At 43.6% G+C, this 17,490-nt stretch overlaps 2 protein-coding genes across 2 annotated transcripts in view; both read left to right on the forward strand.

The window, feature by feature from the left end:
- LOC129709572 (histone acetyltransferase KAT6A-like) overlaps positions 1–2,367 on the forward strand; it is an 18,316-nt gene extending 15,949 nt beyond the window's left edge. The window contains exon 9 of the mRNA XM_055656021.1: positions 1,938–2,367. Within this exon, the coding sequence (XP_055511996.1) occupies positions 1,938–2,367 (430 nt within the window). The remainder of the gene's footprint in view (positions 1–1,937) is intronic.
- On the forward strand, positions 2,345–13,214 carry mrps15 (mitochondrial ribosomal protein S15). The gene is made up of 8 exons (XM_055656105.1): positions 2,345–2,500; positions 2,800–2,856; positions 3,902–3,977; positions 5,757–5,805; positions 6,631–6,715; positions 10,679–10,737; positions 11,576–11,767; positions 13,028–13,214. Exons 1-8 carry the CDS (start codon positions 2,401–2,403, stop codon positions 13,130–13,132), a joined length of 723 nt encoding a protein of 240 aa, XP_055512080.1. The 5' UTR covers positions 2,345–2,400; the 3' UTR covers positions 13,133–13,214.
- The last annotated feature ends 4,276 nt before the right edge of the window (positions 13,215–17,490 follow it).

A 17,490-nucleotide genomic window follows, 5' to 3' on the forward strand; every position in this document is an offset into this window, starting at 1 on the left:
TGACATGGGATAGACAAGGTTGCTTTAAGAGTCAACATGGACTCAATGGGTCAATTGGCGTCAAATATTTTTGTTCTTGGATGTTCTAAATGTTTTAATGATTCTAGAATGGTCATCATTAAACATGTTCTTCTATATCATTACCCAAAGATCATGTGTGATATAGGCTGGTAGGCAACACATTTCATGTCAGAAAGTACAAGCATACTTGAAAAACATCTTTATCTTTGTAAATTATTACCCGATTTCCAAGTTCTCTTTTCCACCTAAAGCCCTTAATAGTTTTCACATCCCACAACGAATCCGTTCTTTCCTACAACTATGCTTGAAACTCGCCAATTATGTTTCTGTATGTATGTAGTCTCACTGCTCTGTACAAGCTGTGACGATGCAGCCAACCTAAGGTCCACTCCAATCCTTGTTGCCAGCAGATGGGCCTGAAGAAGCCTACCAACAGTGCCTGGCTGCTGAAAACACTGGCTCTCTAGACTGAGCTAAGGCCAGTCAAGTGAGCCACAGCTGGATCCAATAAGTGGTTATGTGCACCGTGTAAGTCCTACTCCTTATAAACCCAGGAGTTCTAGCCAAAGAAGGGAGAGAATGCATGACGAAGTAAGAGGAAGAAAGGGGGAGTAAAAGACAGACCATTAATTATGCCACCTCAATGACGATGAAGGACTATGCCCCTGTTCGGACCTGGACTTTCTTGCCATTATTGTCTGTCTTTAGAAACAAACCATGTTATGCGAGTTCACCCAACTACAAGTGTCAGTGCAGTCACTTCTTCTATCGTGTGGCGTGCACAGCCTAAATTTGTAGGACAACTTGTTCTATTTGATCTTCCGTTTGTGTACGTCGAGTTGATTGCATTAGTCGAAACAGGGCGGACCACGTGAAGGTTGTAATCTTCCACCTCAGTGCAGTCTCTGTCAACCTGGCTTCAAAACCAATGCCACAACGCTTAGAAAGAAAAACATTTCATATGTAGTAAATTACTGATTCCTGGGGATCTATGGATCTAAACTCCATGTTCCACTGTTCCTCCACAGCACACCAATCCAGCACTAAAACCACTGTTTATTGCATATTCCATGTCCTTTTTGTCTCCTTGAATGCACTTCTCAGGATAATTTGATATCTAATTTCCCATCTTTTGTACTCCGCCTTGACTGATAGAAGCAAGCATCAAGTTAGCCTTCTTCAACATCCTATCCATGTGAAGCCGCTATCTGGGAGCAATGGACATGCATCCAGGATCCCTCTCTACATTATTTTTTCCAAAAATCATACCATTACTGTATCCTTTTATCTTGCATTTGAACTCCCAAAATGCAATTCTTCCCACTTGTCTAAATTAACTCTATCTGCCATTTACCTGCCCAAATTTCCTACTGATCTTGCTCCTTTGGCTGCTCTACTTCCCGTCTCAAATAATTTTCACCATGGAAGCTTTGATGCATCTATCTGCTTTTCTGATGTTTCTATCAAACTAAGTATTGGTACCAAAATATTGTTTTCTTTTTCGCAAGCATCCTTCTTTCCCATCTCCTGTCTGGATTGCTCCTATCGTACTTTAGGCAGGTTCAGTATTTGAGGGGAGAGGTCTGACCAATTGGTTACAACGTGAGTTTAATTGCCAAAAAACTAGTATATCGTTGGTCAAACATCAAAGTTCTGCAAATGAAGAAAATATTCTTAAAATGAGATAATGGATTTATTAGTAAGATAAATCTGTGTAAGTAGCATAAATTGATCTACAAATGTGGTGGAGGAACTCGGTGGGTCAGGCAACATCTGTGGAGGGAGGGAATGGGCGGCTGATGTTTAGGGTCGGGACCCTTCCGCGCCTGCAGTTGTTTCTTTGCACGTTTCAAGTCGCTCTCCAGTTCCCGGTGGGAATTGCATTGTAACCGGCTCAGTCCGCGTAATGTAAACAGTGTTCCCTCATTGGCGTTATCACAGAACTACCTGCAATTAGTGTGTCCTGGTGTCCAGGCCCAGTCTCGGCAGCAACTCCCCGCCGTGGAGCCGCCCGTCACTCCGGCAACGCACCCGGCCGGCAAGCAAGTCACCCCGGCAACCGCCCCGCCCGTCCGTCACCCCGACAAAGCCCCGCCCCGCCCTCCGTCACCCCGGCAACGCCTCGCCCGTCACCGCTATCGCCCCGCCCCGCACCCCGTCACCGCTATCGCCCCGCCCCGCACCCCGGCAACGCGATCGCCCCGCCCGTCACCCCGGCAACGCGATCGCCCCGCCCCGCACCCCGGCAACGCGATCGCCCCGCCCGTCACCCCGGCAACGCGATCGCCCCGCCCGTCACCCCAGCAACGGCACCGCCCGTCACTCCATCTGTCGGGCGCGGCCTGATGACGTGTCGGGCGCGCTGCCGCTGACGCGGGGATGCTGCGGAGGGCGGTGTGCGCGCTGCTGGAGCCCGGGGCTCGCGGCCTCCTCCTCGGCTGGAGCAGGGCGGCGGCCCCCGGGCCTGGATGGCGACTGGGTCAGGCTGCGGGGCGACCCGGGGACGGGGGGGGGCCGAGGATGGGGTAGAGAGGGGAATCCGCCCTTGGGAGAAATCCCAGCGATGGGAAAGGGCGGGTAGGACAAAGCCAGAGACCTGGGGGGTCGAGGGGAGGGATCCAGGGAGGCGGGAACCTGAGGGAGGAAACCCGGCTGGGGAGGTGTTGGAGCGAGGAGGGAGGTAGGTTGGCAGTGACGGGGGGGGGGTTGGATAACCCGGGGATGGCGGCCGGTGCTGGGGGCTGACAAGCCCACTGACGTTCCCCGTGTCTGTTGCAGGTGCGGGGTGGGAGCCGGCCGGCTGTCGCTATGCTGCGGTGTCGAGGAGGACACCAGGTGAGTGCAGCTCAGCGCTGGGGGAGCAGCTGAGTTTGTGACCTCCCTCAGAGAACCCTGGCTCCTGTGTTAGCTCCAAGGGGAAAGGCCTGACACTGACTGGCAGACAGAGCGAGAAGCAAAATATCACAGTGGCGCAGGGCCGTAGTGGAGGAGCAAGCGGGAAAGTAATAGTGGTGGGATTTAATGGTTGGAGGAACGCACTGGTGATGCTGTGATCAGAGGTGTGACTACAAGGTGATAAGTCACCTCCCAAATGCCAGGGCAAAAGAGCAGATTGAATGGTTGTGAGGGAGTGGGTGAAGAACTAAATTGTGGTTCATGTTAGTACCAATGACAAGGGTTGAAGGAAGGGAAGAATTAAGTCTCTGCAGCAGATTTTAGGAAGTTGGAAAAGGTATTATAAAACACAGGACCTCAAAGGTTGGGATTGCTCCCAGTTGCACATGTTAACAAGTACAGGAAAAAGAGAATAGGGCAAATGAATGTACAAGCTGGAGTGCGGGCTCTCTAATTATGAGCCTTTGGGACTGTGGTTGGGGCAGGTAGGACCTCGATGTGAGCAGGACCAGTATCCCCGCGGGTTTGTTAATGTTTTTGTGAAGGGTTTAAACTTGGCTGAGGAATGGGAACGTGACAGGAGAACCAGGATGGAGGGAAACAGAGTGCAGGTGCTGGCATCGTGAGCAAAATGCAAAGTGCTGGAGGAACTCAAAGGGTCAGGCAGAATCTTTGGATCGGATGGACTGATGACATTTTGGGTTGGGACTGTGCTTCAGATTGAATGGAAAGAACACTAGGAAGTGGAGAGACTGTGGGATTAAAGAGGGTTGCGTAGCAACGGGGGCAGAACATTTCCACCTGGTGATATGATGGAAACATTTTCAATGGGAAGTTTTACAAGGTTATAGTTACAGGAGAACTGTAGAATAAGGACGGCTGAGTGGACTAATTCAGTGTTTACAAAGTTTGTACATGCATGATTGTTTTCTGTGTAATTGAATGAAGTCTCAGTGCTCTTCAATGTAACATTTTTCTTTGATAGAATTTCCCAGCCAGTTGGATGATCTGTCCCCAACTATGTTGAAGAAAAACTACCGAGATGTGGCGGTTGTGAGCAAGTACGTGGCTTGTTCCAACACCTTTCTGTCTAGCAGAATCTGAAACAAAGTGAGAGCTGTTAGGGGCCAGCATGTACTTGTAAATGGAGGGCTGCTGCCAACTGTCATCAAGTGGCTGAGAACTAAGCAACTTCTGCTGAAGCATAGCTCTTAAACCCGGTAGACACAAGAGACTGCAGATGTTGTTTAACGAAAAAAACAAAACAAAATGTTGAAGTAATTCAACAGCTCGGGCAGCATCTCTGGAGAATATGGATTGGTGAGGTTTCAGGTCGGGATTCTTTTTGTCAGAGACATTTTGGTGGGGGATGGGGGGAGAAAGCTGAGAGAAGGGGCAGGACAAAGCCTGGTGAATGCTGGGGGAATTGATGATTAGACAAAGGACAGAGATGAAAAGATGTGAGATAAGGATAGAAGGTGCGAATTGTGAAGCCAGTGGAAGGAATTATAGATTGATGGGAAGGCTGGAAATGGGTGCAAGTCCAGGTGGGGCACAGCGGAAAGGAGGGGAAGAAGAAATGAAAATAAAGATTTCAATAAATGGTTCTCCTAAAATTGGATGATTCATTGTTCATACTGTTAGGTTATAAGCTATCAATAGCTTGGAATATAAAATGCTGTTCCTCTAGATTGCGCGTGTGGTCACTGGTAATGGAAGACCCAGAACAGAACGGTCAGTGCAGATATGAAAATGTAGTTAAAATGGTTTGCAACCGGGAGATCCAGCAGGCCTGACTAATAATTGCTGAGTCTATGCTTGATCTTGCCGATGTAATTGCCGATGTAATGGAGGGTGGGAGGAAGTGTAGTACTAAAGAAAGAGGACATCTTGAATGTCCTAGAATTAAAAAAAAAAAATATTAACTGATCCCACTGTTCACAATGGGATTTCCACAATTATCTGAACTACACTGCCTCCTTTTGCATAGACTCTCCCCTGAACTTACCTGCAAAAGTGTGCTGCATAAGACCCTGATGTGTTTGTTTGCAGCCAAGTCGAGATGCCTTTTGGGAATCTCCTTCAGTGTTTCCCAGCCATCAGCTCAGTTTAACGTCCCTTTTGACACCCACAGTGTTACATTACAGTTCAATCAGTCAAGTCTTTACAAAAGTGCTGCCATATTTAAATTAGGCTGAGTGTTAAAAAGTAAACACTTTAATGTATTTTTGTTGGCTGTTGTTTTAATTTAAAGTTGTCACTACTTATTTGAACCCGGGCCTGTTTATTTTAGACAGTTTGAATACATTGATCAGGTTCTGAACAAAACAAACTTTCAAACCATTGAAGAATATTGTGCTGAGAAAGAGGAAATCCTTACCTGGTATTTTGAATATCAAATTGCCAAATACTGGGTATAGAATTCTACTGAATGGGAGCCCATTTGTTTTTTAACCCCTGCATTACAGAATGGATGAATTGCTGTGGTTGCTCTGTCTGAGTGAGTTGGTGCATTTGAGGAAAGCTCTTCAAACGGGGGGGAGTGAGTCTGGGAGTGAGGATACACAGAATGTGGTTACTGAGTGAAGTGTTACTGAGTGGGGCTTTGGAAAATGCGGATGAACATTGAGGGAGATGGAGAAAACATTTGTTCATGAGCAGGAATGTTGCACGTCAAGCCACTTGCTCATCTGGCCTGTTATATATCATTACTGAGCCAGGAAGCAGATGCTGACAGAATTGGAATGATGTGCAGGAGGGCAAAGAAGGAAGCGGGGCAGGAATATAAAGGCTTTGGCCCTAACTCTTGTATGTAAGGACTATGATGTGTTTTTCTACAGGACTGATGACGTGGTTCAAAGATTGTTGTCACTGGAAATGGCAAGTCATGTAAGTCCTTCCCATTTTTGGATTGTGTTTAAGAAAAGCACTGTGGCTGGCATTCCAAAAGCGAAGACACAAGAGACTGCAGATGCTTAAATCTTAGGCAAAAGTTTAGTTTTAGTTTAGTTTATTGGCACGTGTACCGAGGTACCAGTGAAAAGCTTTTGTTGAGAGCTAACCAGTCACGAAGCACTGAAGCAATCAGTGGGTCAGGGAGCATTTAGATGACATTTCTAGTCAGGTGATTCAGGGCTGAATATAGAGAAGGAGACTGAATGTGTAACTGTTAAATAATGGTGAAAGAATATGGGGAGAGTGGAGAGGAAGATGATAACATCACAAGCCCCAGATCACTACAGTTGACTGACTTGGCTAAAGGCTACAGATGTTACTGGAAAACCTTCAAAGATGGATGGAAATAGAACGTTGGAGAGGACTGACGAGACTGTGATGATGGTTGTCATGTTATTAGTTTCAGAAAGGAGAGAAAGTTTAAGATTTTGCACTGAATATTGTGTATTTCCACTATCCTTGTGTGATCATGGAACATTTTAGGCAAGTTGTGAAAAGATGCTGCCTAACAAAACTAATTAATATCTTGCAATAGCATCTTGAACTTAGTAACGGCCTGACTATTGATGAGAGTTTAATCACATATGTCCAGTGTATACAGTCACGGGGCCGACAGTTCTCAGGAGTACTCCTTCCAGAGATTCTCACTGTGGATAGGGTGAAAGGGCAGGGTTAGCCTTTATTTCCTCCTCGTGCTGTTGACTCTGCTTTGACCCTTCTACTGGTACAGATTTGATTGTGTGACTGACTCACTTTTAGAGAGAGAAGCTGCAGCTGAAAACCAGCCTTCTGGTGGAGAAGGTGCGGAGGAGTCCCATTGACGTTGGTTCCACGGAAGTCCAAAGTGAGTGCTTTTTATTTTGCCTTCCACTAGCATTTCAACCACTAACAATAGCTCAGGACACAGGTGAAGCAGGACTATTGCTGTTCCTTGACATCAGCTCCATTTCCCTACCCAATCACTATTTCCCAGACATGACTGTGCCAAATAAACTCTGTGTCTCCATACCCAAAGCCCTCTGGGGATAGAGAATTATAAAATAAAACCCTCTGTGTAAAAGCATCTAAAAGCGCGACTCCTTATCCTAATCTGTCTCCCATTTTAATTTCTGCATTCAGGATACAGCCTATCAGATTCCACCCTGTCAAATGTCTTAAAAACCTTATTAGTTTCAATTAAATTTCATGTAATTTTATTGAACTCCACACAATTTTGCATTTAAAAACAGAAAATGTTGGAAACACTCAACAGGTCAGGCAGCATCTGTGGAGAGAAAAACGTTCAACATCTCGGGTCAGAGACCCTTCATCAAAGATTGGGAAAAATAAATTTGAAGAATTTAAAATTGCAGGGGAGGCTGAGAGGGATGGAGGGGTGACATGTTTAAATCCACTACAGGCGAATGGGGAGTTAGGTGATAATGTGTCATTGTCTCCACTATGTGTTACCACGGCAGAGATACAGGACATGCCCAGCATATCAGGCTGTGCTAATGGAGAGAGAATCACTGGGTTAATGTTGCAGGTGGACAAGTTTCCGCAGTAATGGCCAGTTGTGATGTCCATGGAGGAAGTAAGTTGTTCTGGTTCAGCCTTTCCAGAGGGCCGTAAATATTTGGAATTTACTGCATACGATACCAATCAGTTGCTGAGTGTAAGTACTCTCCACAGGTCAATAGAGTTATTGTTTATTATTGGGAAGGATGCCGAGGAAAGGCCGAGTCGTGTTTCTGGCGGAGAAGAGGGGCAGAGGGCCTTGGTCTACTATTGTTCCGTGTCAGTGAAGCATGCTCAGAGTATAGGCAATAAAAATGAACACCCATTGAATTATTGTTTTGGTGTATGCCGGGGCATAAAAAACACATCGCAAAATCTGTTTAAATTTAAGAGGATTGGTTGAGTCAGTGCTGCATTGGCTGAATAAGTGGGTTTCAGTGTCTGAGCAGAAGTAGCAGATTTCAAAAGAGCTGCTAAATTGGTTGATTGAGTCTATTCCAAGGTTGAAGCAGCAGCAGCAGGACATTTCAAAGGGCAGCCGGTGGATGGGTTTAGTGATAAAAATTAGCTAATTTCGCAGTCAATAAAAATAAGGCAAGTTGTAGCAGAGCACCTTATTAGGAGAGACCTGAGTGGTGAGTGAGGATGTGCTGTGTGGAGGGGAAGGGTAATGTCAAGCAGAGCCATAGCAGTAGGAGTCTCATTAGTTCGGAGGCAGACAGGGGATTCTGTGACAACAATTGAGACTCCAGGGTGGAGTTCTTGATGCCAGGGTCCAGGATGTCTCGGAGTGGCTGCATGACATCCTCAAGGAGGACGGGGAGCCACCAGAAGACATTGTTCACGTTGGCACAAATGACATAGGAAAATAGACAATAGGTGCAGGAGTAGGCCATTCGACCCTTCGAGCCAGCACAGCCATTCAATGTGATCATGGCTGATCATCCACAATCAGTACCCTGTTCCTGGCTTTTCCCTATATCACCTGACTGCTATCTTCAAGAGCCCTATCTAGCTCTATCTTGAAAGTATCCAGAGAACCAGCCTCCACCGCCCTCTGAGGGAGAGAATTCCACAGATAACTCTCTGTGTGAAAAAGTGTTTCCTCATCTCCGTTCTAAATGGCTTGCCCCTTATTCTTAAACTGTGACCCCTGGTTCTGGACTCCCCCAACATCGGGAACATGTTTCCTGCCACTAGCCTGTCCAAACCATTAATAATCTTATATGTTTCAATAAGATTCCCTCTCATCCTTTTAAATTCTAGAGTATACAAGCCCAGCCGCTCCATTCTCTCAGATTATGACGCCATCCTGGGAATTATCCTTGTGAACCTATGCTACACTCCCTCAATAGCAAGAATGTCCTTCCTCAAATTTTGGAGACCAAAACTGCACACAATACACCAGGTGTGGTCTCACTAGGGCTCTGTACAACTGCAGAAGGGCAGATAAATGCATGGCTGAGGTGTTGGTGCATGGATTCAAATTTCTGGACCATTAGGATCTCTTCTGGTGTAGAGATGACCCGTACAAGAGGGATGAAAGGGAACCAATATCCTGGTAGGCAGATTTGCTAGCACTACTCAGAAGAGTTTAAACCACATTGGCAGGGGGAGTGTTGGATTGAATTGCATTTATTTTACTGAGAGGCCTGACAAGCAAGGCGGATGAACTCACGATGTGAGTAGGTATGTGTGACAGGGACAGTGTAGCCATTACGGAAACCTGGCTGAGAGAGGGACAGGGCTGGCAAATATCCCAAAGTACAGGTGCTAGAGGTGCGGGTAAAGAGGAGTTGCTTTATTGATCAAGGAGAATGTCACAGCAATGGTTCAAGGTGACATTACTGATGGTTCGTCCTGTGAGGCTATATGGGTGGAGCTGAAAAATAAAACGGGGATGATCTGTTTGCTGGGAGTGTACTATAGGCCCTCAAATAGTCAACGGGAATTAGAACATCAAATATTCCAGAAGATTGCAGGCTAAGACTAATAAGGTTGTCATAGTAGGGGAATTAACTTTCCCAATAAAGACAGGGACTGTATTAAGATAGACAAATCTCCTGGGCCTGATCATATATATCCAAGGATACTGTTGAAAGCCAGGCAAGAAATTGTATGCGCCGTGGCTGTTGTATATGAATCATCATTAGACATGGGTGAGGTGCTGGAAGACTGGATATGAATTTGGATAGACGGGCTAATTAGAGATAGCCAGTGTGGTTGTGTACGTGGGAGATTGTGTCTTACGAATCTGATTGAGTTTTTTTTAAGAAGTAAGCAGTAAAGCTGTTGAGGGCCAAGCCATCTATATGGACTTCAGCAAGGCATTTGATTAGGTTTAGTGTGGTAGGTTGCTCGAGAAGGTTAGATCGCATGGGTTCTTGGGTCAGCTAGCCAATTGGATAAAGAATTGGCTTCATGGAAGGAAGCCGTGGGTGATGGTGACAGGTATTTTTTTGAACCGGTGGTCTGTGTCTAGTTGTGTGCCTCTAGTTCATTGCTGGGCCCATTGCTGCTTATGGTTTATATCAACAATGTTGATTAGAATGTAGAAGGCCTGATTAGTGGCCAACACGGGCAAGTTGGGTCAAAGGGACTGTTGCTGGGCCTTATGGCGCTTTGATTCAGACCAATTGCAACAGAGGGGTTTAATATAATCTTCTGGCCCATAATGTCTGTGCCGAAAACGATAGCAACTGCTTATTCATGTACCCATCTAAAAACCTCTTAAATAGCTCTACTGTATCTGCCCTGGCATTGTTATGGTACGCCATGTCTGACTCGGGATTGAATTATTTCTTGATGTGGTAACAGCCAGAGTTGGTGAGAGCAATGATGCACCTTGCACTGATTTTAGCAAAGCTTTTGATAAGGTCCCACATGACAGGTTAGTCAAAAAGGAACCCAAAGGACAGAGATAGATGGTGGTGTTTGGAGTTCACCAAACCCCCGAGTGGTTCTGTGTGGGATGTGCTGCAAGTGTCCAGCAGGGCCTGCAGCATCTGTGGAGAGAAAAGCAGATTTGATGTCTCTAGTTGATTATCTTGGTGCTAGAGTTTCCTCCCATGTCCCTGCTTTAGCCCCTTTCTGTATTCTGTAACAGACTCTGAAAAAGCTAAACCTAGGGGACAAGCTAAACTGTAGGCAATCTGAAACATAAATGTGATGATGCAGCTGCCGAGTGTTTCTACTGTTATCTTTTAACTTCAGACTAGCAGCACTTGATTATTTGGCCCCTTGCCCACAGGGTGAAGTGTAGGGTGGGTCATGTGTTAAATTACCCACCTTTCTCTCTTCCTTTCCACAGTTGCCATCCTAACAGCAAAAATTCGGAATTACCAAGAGCACCTGCAGCTCCACAGAAAGGTGTGTACATCGGAGTTCCACTGCATCTTTGTGCAGACACATCCGTACTTTCTGTATTAACAAATGTCACAAATCGTTCCTGCTGCCTGTTGTTAAATAGTTGTTACTTTGACAATTTTGGCTGCATACTATTGCAGACATCCTCCTTTTCCTTCCCGCCAACTCTGCAATTTAAAAATAGCCTGCCTTCCCTCTTTTCCCATTCTAATTTTCCTTCCCACTCTGCTCCCTCTGACTGTGTATGAAGGAACAGCAGATGCTGGTTTAAACTGAAGATAGACACAAAATACTGGAGTAACTCAGCGGGACAGGCACTAAGAAGAAGTCTCGGCCCGAAACATCACCCATTCCTTCTCTCCAGAGATGCTGCCGGTCCCACTGAGTTTACTCCAGCATTTTGTGTTAATCTACTCCCTTTGTTCTCAGCCTCCTATTTTGCTCAATGTCAACTCTTTTTCTCTCCCTTAATGAATATGACCATGACAATGAATGCCACTGAGTTCTGCCTCGCTTACTCTCCACGTGTGCATCTCCCAATAATGTAGGAGAGGAACAGGCCACATAGATCAACCAATAACCCCATTAATGCATCCATCTCTGCGTATTCCCATTGCCCTGTGCTCTCTAAACATGGTCATTGTGTGGCTTTTGTCCTACTGTCTTACGCGGAGCTAAAGGGAGCACTCTCCCATTTATGCCCATTGAACAGAAGACAGAGGCTGAACGGTTCCCCTCCTTTCCAATCTTGTTAGCTGACCTAATGTTGGAGGCAATGTTTGGGCCTCTGATAGTTACACAACCCAGTATCCAGTGTTCATTCTCGTTTCCACTTGGCCAGGATAAGACCAACAAACGTTACATGTTGCTGGCAATCGACAGACGGAAGAAGCTGCTCAAGTACCTCCGGCGGACACGCTACGAGGTCTTCGAGAATGTCTGCACACAGCTGGGTGTTCAGTATACCTTTCCCCCTGAGTATTACAGGAAGGCAACACAGCGATGGGTTGCCAAGAAGGCTTTGTGCTTAAAGGTATGGATATCTGCCAGTTGTTTCATCAGGGGTGGTTATTTGGGAGCTGCAGTCAACCCTTCTTCAGGACGTGCAAGGCTTAAACTGTCAATTGAACCTCTCTGATCACCATTTAGTGCAACATTTGAGGATATTGTGTTTGCAGAGGTCATGTGCCAGTGTCATCCATTAAAGAATAACTTGAGTACTGAACCAACACAAGCCTCATCTGCCATATCCATCTAATGTGTCTGCTTCCACCACCATCTCTGGCAATAAGTTCCAGGCACTCACCACCCTCTGTACAAATGCTTGCCTCACACATCTCCTTTAAAACATCTCTCATCTTGAAGCTATGCCTTCTAATCCTTGACATTGCCACTCTGAGGAAAAAAGTAATGTCTGTCTACCCTATCCATGCCTCTCATGATTTTATCTACTTCTTTCAGGTCTCCCCTTAACCTCTGACCTTCCAAAAAAAAAAAAATCCAAGTCTGTCCAACATCAAGGCAGCGTTCTATTAAACTCTTCTGCACTATCTTATGCCTCCACATTCTTTCCTGTAATGAGACAAGCAGAACTGTACGCAGTACTCCAAATGCGGCCTAACCAAAGTCCTATAGAGCTCCATCATAACTTCCTGATGCTTATACTTAATGCCTGACAAAATGAAGGCAAGCGTGCCATAGGCAAACTGATTCCATCACTGAGATTCTGGAGGGTGCACTAGTGTCACTGGGAACACTGGTGACATAACCAAACCAATATCCATACTGTTATAGTTTGACTGGAGCTTCCACCCTTTACTGATAAACCTTGATATCGCATGCAGCTGCGATCAACTTCAGCTGTGATAACTTTGCATTCGAACAACCTGACATCCATTGGACATTGTCCAAAGTCGGCCACAAAGAACAGTCGTGGGGCAAGGGCTGAAGGCTGTGATGCGGGCTGAACTCCAGCCCAGTAGGCGCACATTACTGAGAACGAAGATGGTTATTGTGCATGAACCTTAAGTTGAGTTATTAGACGATACATGACAATTACTGCCGAGATTTCTCTCAATGTTCCCCACACTTATTTTAGATGAAAAGATGTGACAAAATATGAGGGACGCTGACAGATATATCTTTGGGTAATTTGATTGGCAACAAAGAATCGGATGAAAGGGTGGACAATGGAAGCCAGTGCGGACTCCAAGTAGCAGGGAAATCCAAACACCCGCACTCAGTCGCATTCCCATCTTATCCTACTCTCACTCTGACATTTTCTCTAATTCAGGTTTTCCAGGAAGTTAGGAAAATCCGTGCTGCCGAACGACAGAGGCGCAAGGCAGTGGCTGCAGAGAGAGAACAGTCTGTCAGCAAGGAAGGGACGCCTGTGTGACCTCTGGTGCCTGCAACATCTGCATTGCGATGGAAGGTGTTAAAACTTCAATGTCCAATTAATAAATATTTATCTTTTCAAATATACTAGTACACTTTTTGAAAACTTTGAGCAATGTGAATCTCATTGGTTATCATCAGGAGTGTGATGAGGCATACTGATACCAGGACATGGGAGATACTTCTAAAGGCATGATCCTGGCTTGCTAACGAGTTGTATCACTGGCATTTGTAGGTTCCCTCTACCCCCCCCCCCCCCCCCCCTCCCAAATCTACTACTTCTTCTTGCATATGGCCTGCACAGCCTAAAGTTGTTGGGCGACTTGTTCTATTTGATTTTATTTGATTATGCACGCCGGGTTGATTGCATTCGTCAAAACAGGGTGGACCACATGATGGTTGCAATCTTCCACCCCCAAATCTACTTAGCCTCAATCTGTCAATGTCTGGCTTGTAAGTCTTACTGAATGTCTGGCTTGTAAGACATGGGAGCAGAATTAGACCATTCGGCCCATCAAGTCTACTCTGCTATTCAATCATGGCTGATTTATTTCATCCTGTGCAGTGGCACAGCAGTAGAATTGCAGCACAAGAGACCAGGGTTTAACCATGCGTACAGGTGCTCTCTACAGAGTTCATACCCTGTGACCACGTGGGTTTTCCCTGGTTGCTATGGTTCCCTCCCACATTCCAAAGACTTGTATGTTAATTGGCTTATGTAAAATTGGCCCCATGTTTGTCGATTAGAACTAGTGTGATCATTGGATGGCACAGACTCGGTGGGCCAAAGGTCCTGTTTCCATGCTGTATCTCTAAACTAAACTAACTGCAAGTCCTCTCAACCTCATTCTTCTGCCTTCTCCCCATTACCTTTGATGTCCGTACTAATCAAGAACCTATCAAATACCACTTTAAAAATACCCAATGTCTAGAATATTAACTAATAATTTACTATCTACGAAATTCCAATTATCAAGGGGTAATTTACAAGGATGTTCATTATCACCGCTGTTATTCGCTCTGGCAATTGTACCTTTAGCTGAAAAAATTAGAACACACCTGGATATTTACGGTTATAATACAAAATATTCAAATAACAAAATATCCTTATATGCAGACGATGTATTACTGTATATCACAAAACCCCAAATCAGTATACCAAACATATTAAATCTAATTGAGGACTTTGGATCTTTCTCAGGATACAGAATAAACTGGAACAAAAGTGAAATTATGTCGATAAAACCGAAAGACTCAACACATCTCTTGAAATTCCCCTTTAAAATAGCCACAGAAAAATTTAAATATTTAGGAATTGAAATCACTAGAAACTATCACGCTATGTTTAACGCCAATTATAGCCCCTTACTTAAGAAACTAAATAATCTAATCAAATTCTGGAAAACGCTCCCGATGTCTTTAATAGGTCGAATAAATGCTACAAAAATGATCATTTTACCACAAATCCTATATTTATTTCAATCAATTCCTTTTTTTATTTTTTTTATTTTTATTAGAAGTACGGTAAATTACAATCCTACACAACACATATATCTTAATACATTTTTTGTACCGCTTCATTTTTTTTGAGCTTTAAGAAAAAGGTAGAAGTAAGGAAAGTAAAGAAAGTGCGCGAGAGTCGTGAAGTGCAAGAGTGTTGGGAAAAGAAAGCCCCTTAGAAAAGAAGTTAGAGAAGGAAGTAAAATGAGAAAATAGACCCTAGAAAAGAAAGAAAGAGGGAATCGCTCTATTATAACATTAAATCCCACAGAATACAAAGAGCCCACCTGAATTTCAATCAATTCCAATAGTATCTTCCAAAAAAAAAGAGATGGGATTATAAATCCCACAGAGTACAAAGTAGCGCTCCCTAACTTTATGTACTATAATTGGGCAGTAAATATTAAAAATATGATTCACCTGCTGGACAACTCTGCCCAGCAGGTGGACTGGATTGTAATGGAGAGAGAGGACTACTCTCCGTGTAATACAGGAGCAACTCTCCTCTCACCAATGAATCTGAATAACAAAAATTATAATAAAAATCCAATGATACATAGTACAATTAGAACTTGGAAACAAATAAAACAGAATCTAAAATTAAGAAATCTATCTCTTTTAATGCCAATAGTCAATAACCCGTTCTTTAAACCTTTAATTATAGATAAATCATTTACACAATGGGAAAGAATGGGAATCAAAACGCTCAGAGACTTGTATGAATTAGGAAAATTATTATCATTTCAACAATTACAACTGAAATATAATTTGAAAAATAATCAATATTTTAAATATCTTCAAATCCTTGACTATCTGAAAAAATACACAAAAGACTATCATAACATGTCCCCAGACTTATTGGATGAAGCCATGAAGACAAAGGCTGAATCAGCAAATCTAATATCATACTTATACAACATTATTTTAAATATAGAAATACCTATAACCGATGGTATTAGAAGAGACTGGGAACAAGAACTAGCTATAAAAATTTCAAAAGAGAGCTGGGATAAACACTTACAATATGTGCATAAATGCTCGATCAACGTACGACATACTCTAATTCAATATAAAACATTACATAGACTATATTGTTCAAAAACTAAAATAAATAAACTTTTTCCCAATGTCTCACCCATTTGTGATAAATGTCAGTCACAAGAAGCTACCATAGCGCACTCTTGTTTTTTGTATAAAAATCCCAGAAATTCTGGAATGAAATATTTGAAATCTTCACAAAATTATTTAAAATAAAACTTGTACCAAAAGCAGAATGGACCATTTTTGGAATATCGGAAAGGTAACCCCGAATTAAACGTGTTTCAAAATAACTTACTTAATTACGGGCTAATAATGGGAAAAAAGCTTAAACTCAAATTTTGGAAAAATGCTCCAATCCCAACAATAAAAATGTGGATTTCAAACATGTTCGAAACACTACACTTGGAAGAGATGAGATTCCTCCTAGCAGGCAAAGCAGACCACTTCCAAAAGACGTGGTCTGCATTTATGGAACTATTACAAGCATAAGGTGCAATAGTAATTTAAAATGTAAATGGTACCAGGATCTGGTAAAATAAATTAAAAAAAAAATACGGTTGGTATATCCTTTTTTGTGGAGTTTTGTGTTACAAAGAGCAATTGTTTTTCCTTTTGTTTTCTTTTCTTTCTAGGGTCTTATTTCCTTTCTTTACTTCCTTCTCTAACTTCTTCCCTAAGGGGCTTTCTTTCCCCAACACTTTCCTGCACCTTCACGATTCTTGCTCACTTTCCTTACTTTTATTTCTATCTTTTTTAAAGCTCGAAAAACGAAGTTGTACAACAAATGTAATAAGATATATCTGATGTGTATTATTGTAATTTACTGTACTTCTAATTTAAAAAAAAACAAAAAACCCAATGTCTTGGCCTCCAGAGCCATCTGTGGTAGTCAGTTCACCTCCCTCTGGCTAAAGAAATGCCTCCTCGTCTCCATTCTGAAGGTGCGTCAATTTATTCTGAGGCTACGCCCTCTGGTTCTAGACGCTGCCATTAATAAAAAAATATCCTTCCTATGTCCACTCTATCCAGGCCTTTCATTATCTGTAGGTTTCTCCCTGCCCCTATAAACGCCAGTGAGTACAGACCCAGAGCCTTCAAATACATTAACCAAACAGCTCTGGGATCATTCTCATAAACCTCTGGATTCTCTCCAAACTCAGCACATCCTTGAAAAAGGGCCCAAAACTCCTCAAAATATTCAAAATATAGCCTGACTGGCACCTTATAAAGCCTCAGTATTACATCTAAGCTTTCATATTCCTGTCCTTTTGAAATGAATGCAGGCATTGCATTTACCTTCCTCATCGCTGACTCAATCTGCAAATTAATCTTTAGGGAATCTTGCACCAGCACTCCAAAGTCCCCTTGCACTTCAGATTTGTGAATCCTCTGACTATTTAGAAGGCACTCTATGCCTTTATTCCTTCTACCAAAGTGCAGGACTACGTTTTGCGATGTTGTGTTCCGTTTGCCACCACTTAACATACTCCCAACCTGTCCAAGTCCCGCAGACTCCCTGCTTCCTGAATGTTACCTGCCCTTCCACCTATCATCCACAAACTTCAAGGTTAGTTTATTGTCACACGTACCAAAGGTACAGTGAAATTCAAATTACCATAGAGCCATACTAAAAAAAACAAGATACACAACTACATAAAAGTTAAAATAATCATCCACCACAGTGGATTCCCCATGTTCCTCACTGTGATGGAAGGCAATAAAGTCTAATCTTCCACTTTATTTTCCTGCGGTCGGGGCAGTCCAATCATCTGGAGTAGGGGCGATGGAAGCTCCCGCAGCCGGTGATTGAAGTCAGTC

Source organism: Leucoraja erinacea, chromosome 26, assembly GCF_028641065.1.
Source record: "Leucoraja erinacea ecotype New England chromosome 26, Leri_hhj_1, whole genome shotgun sequence".
Lineage (NCBI taxonomy): Eukaryota > Metazoa > Chordata > Chondrichthyes > Rajiformes > Rajidae > Leucoraja > Leucoraja erinaceus.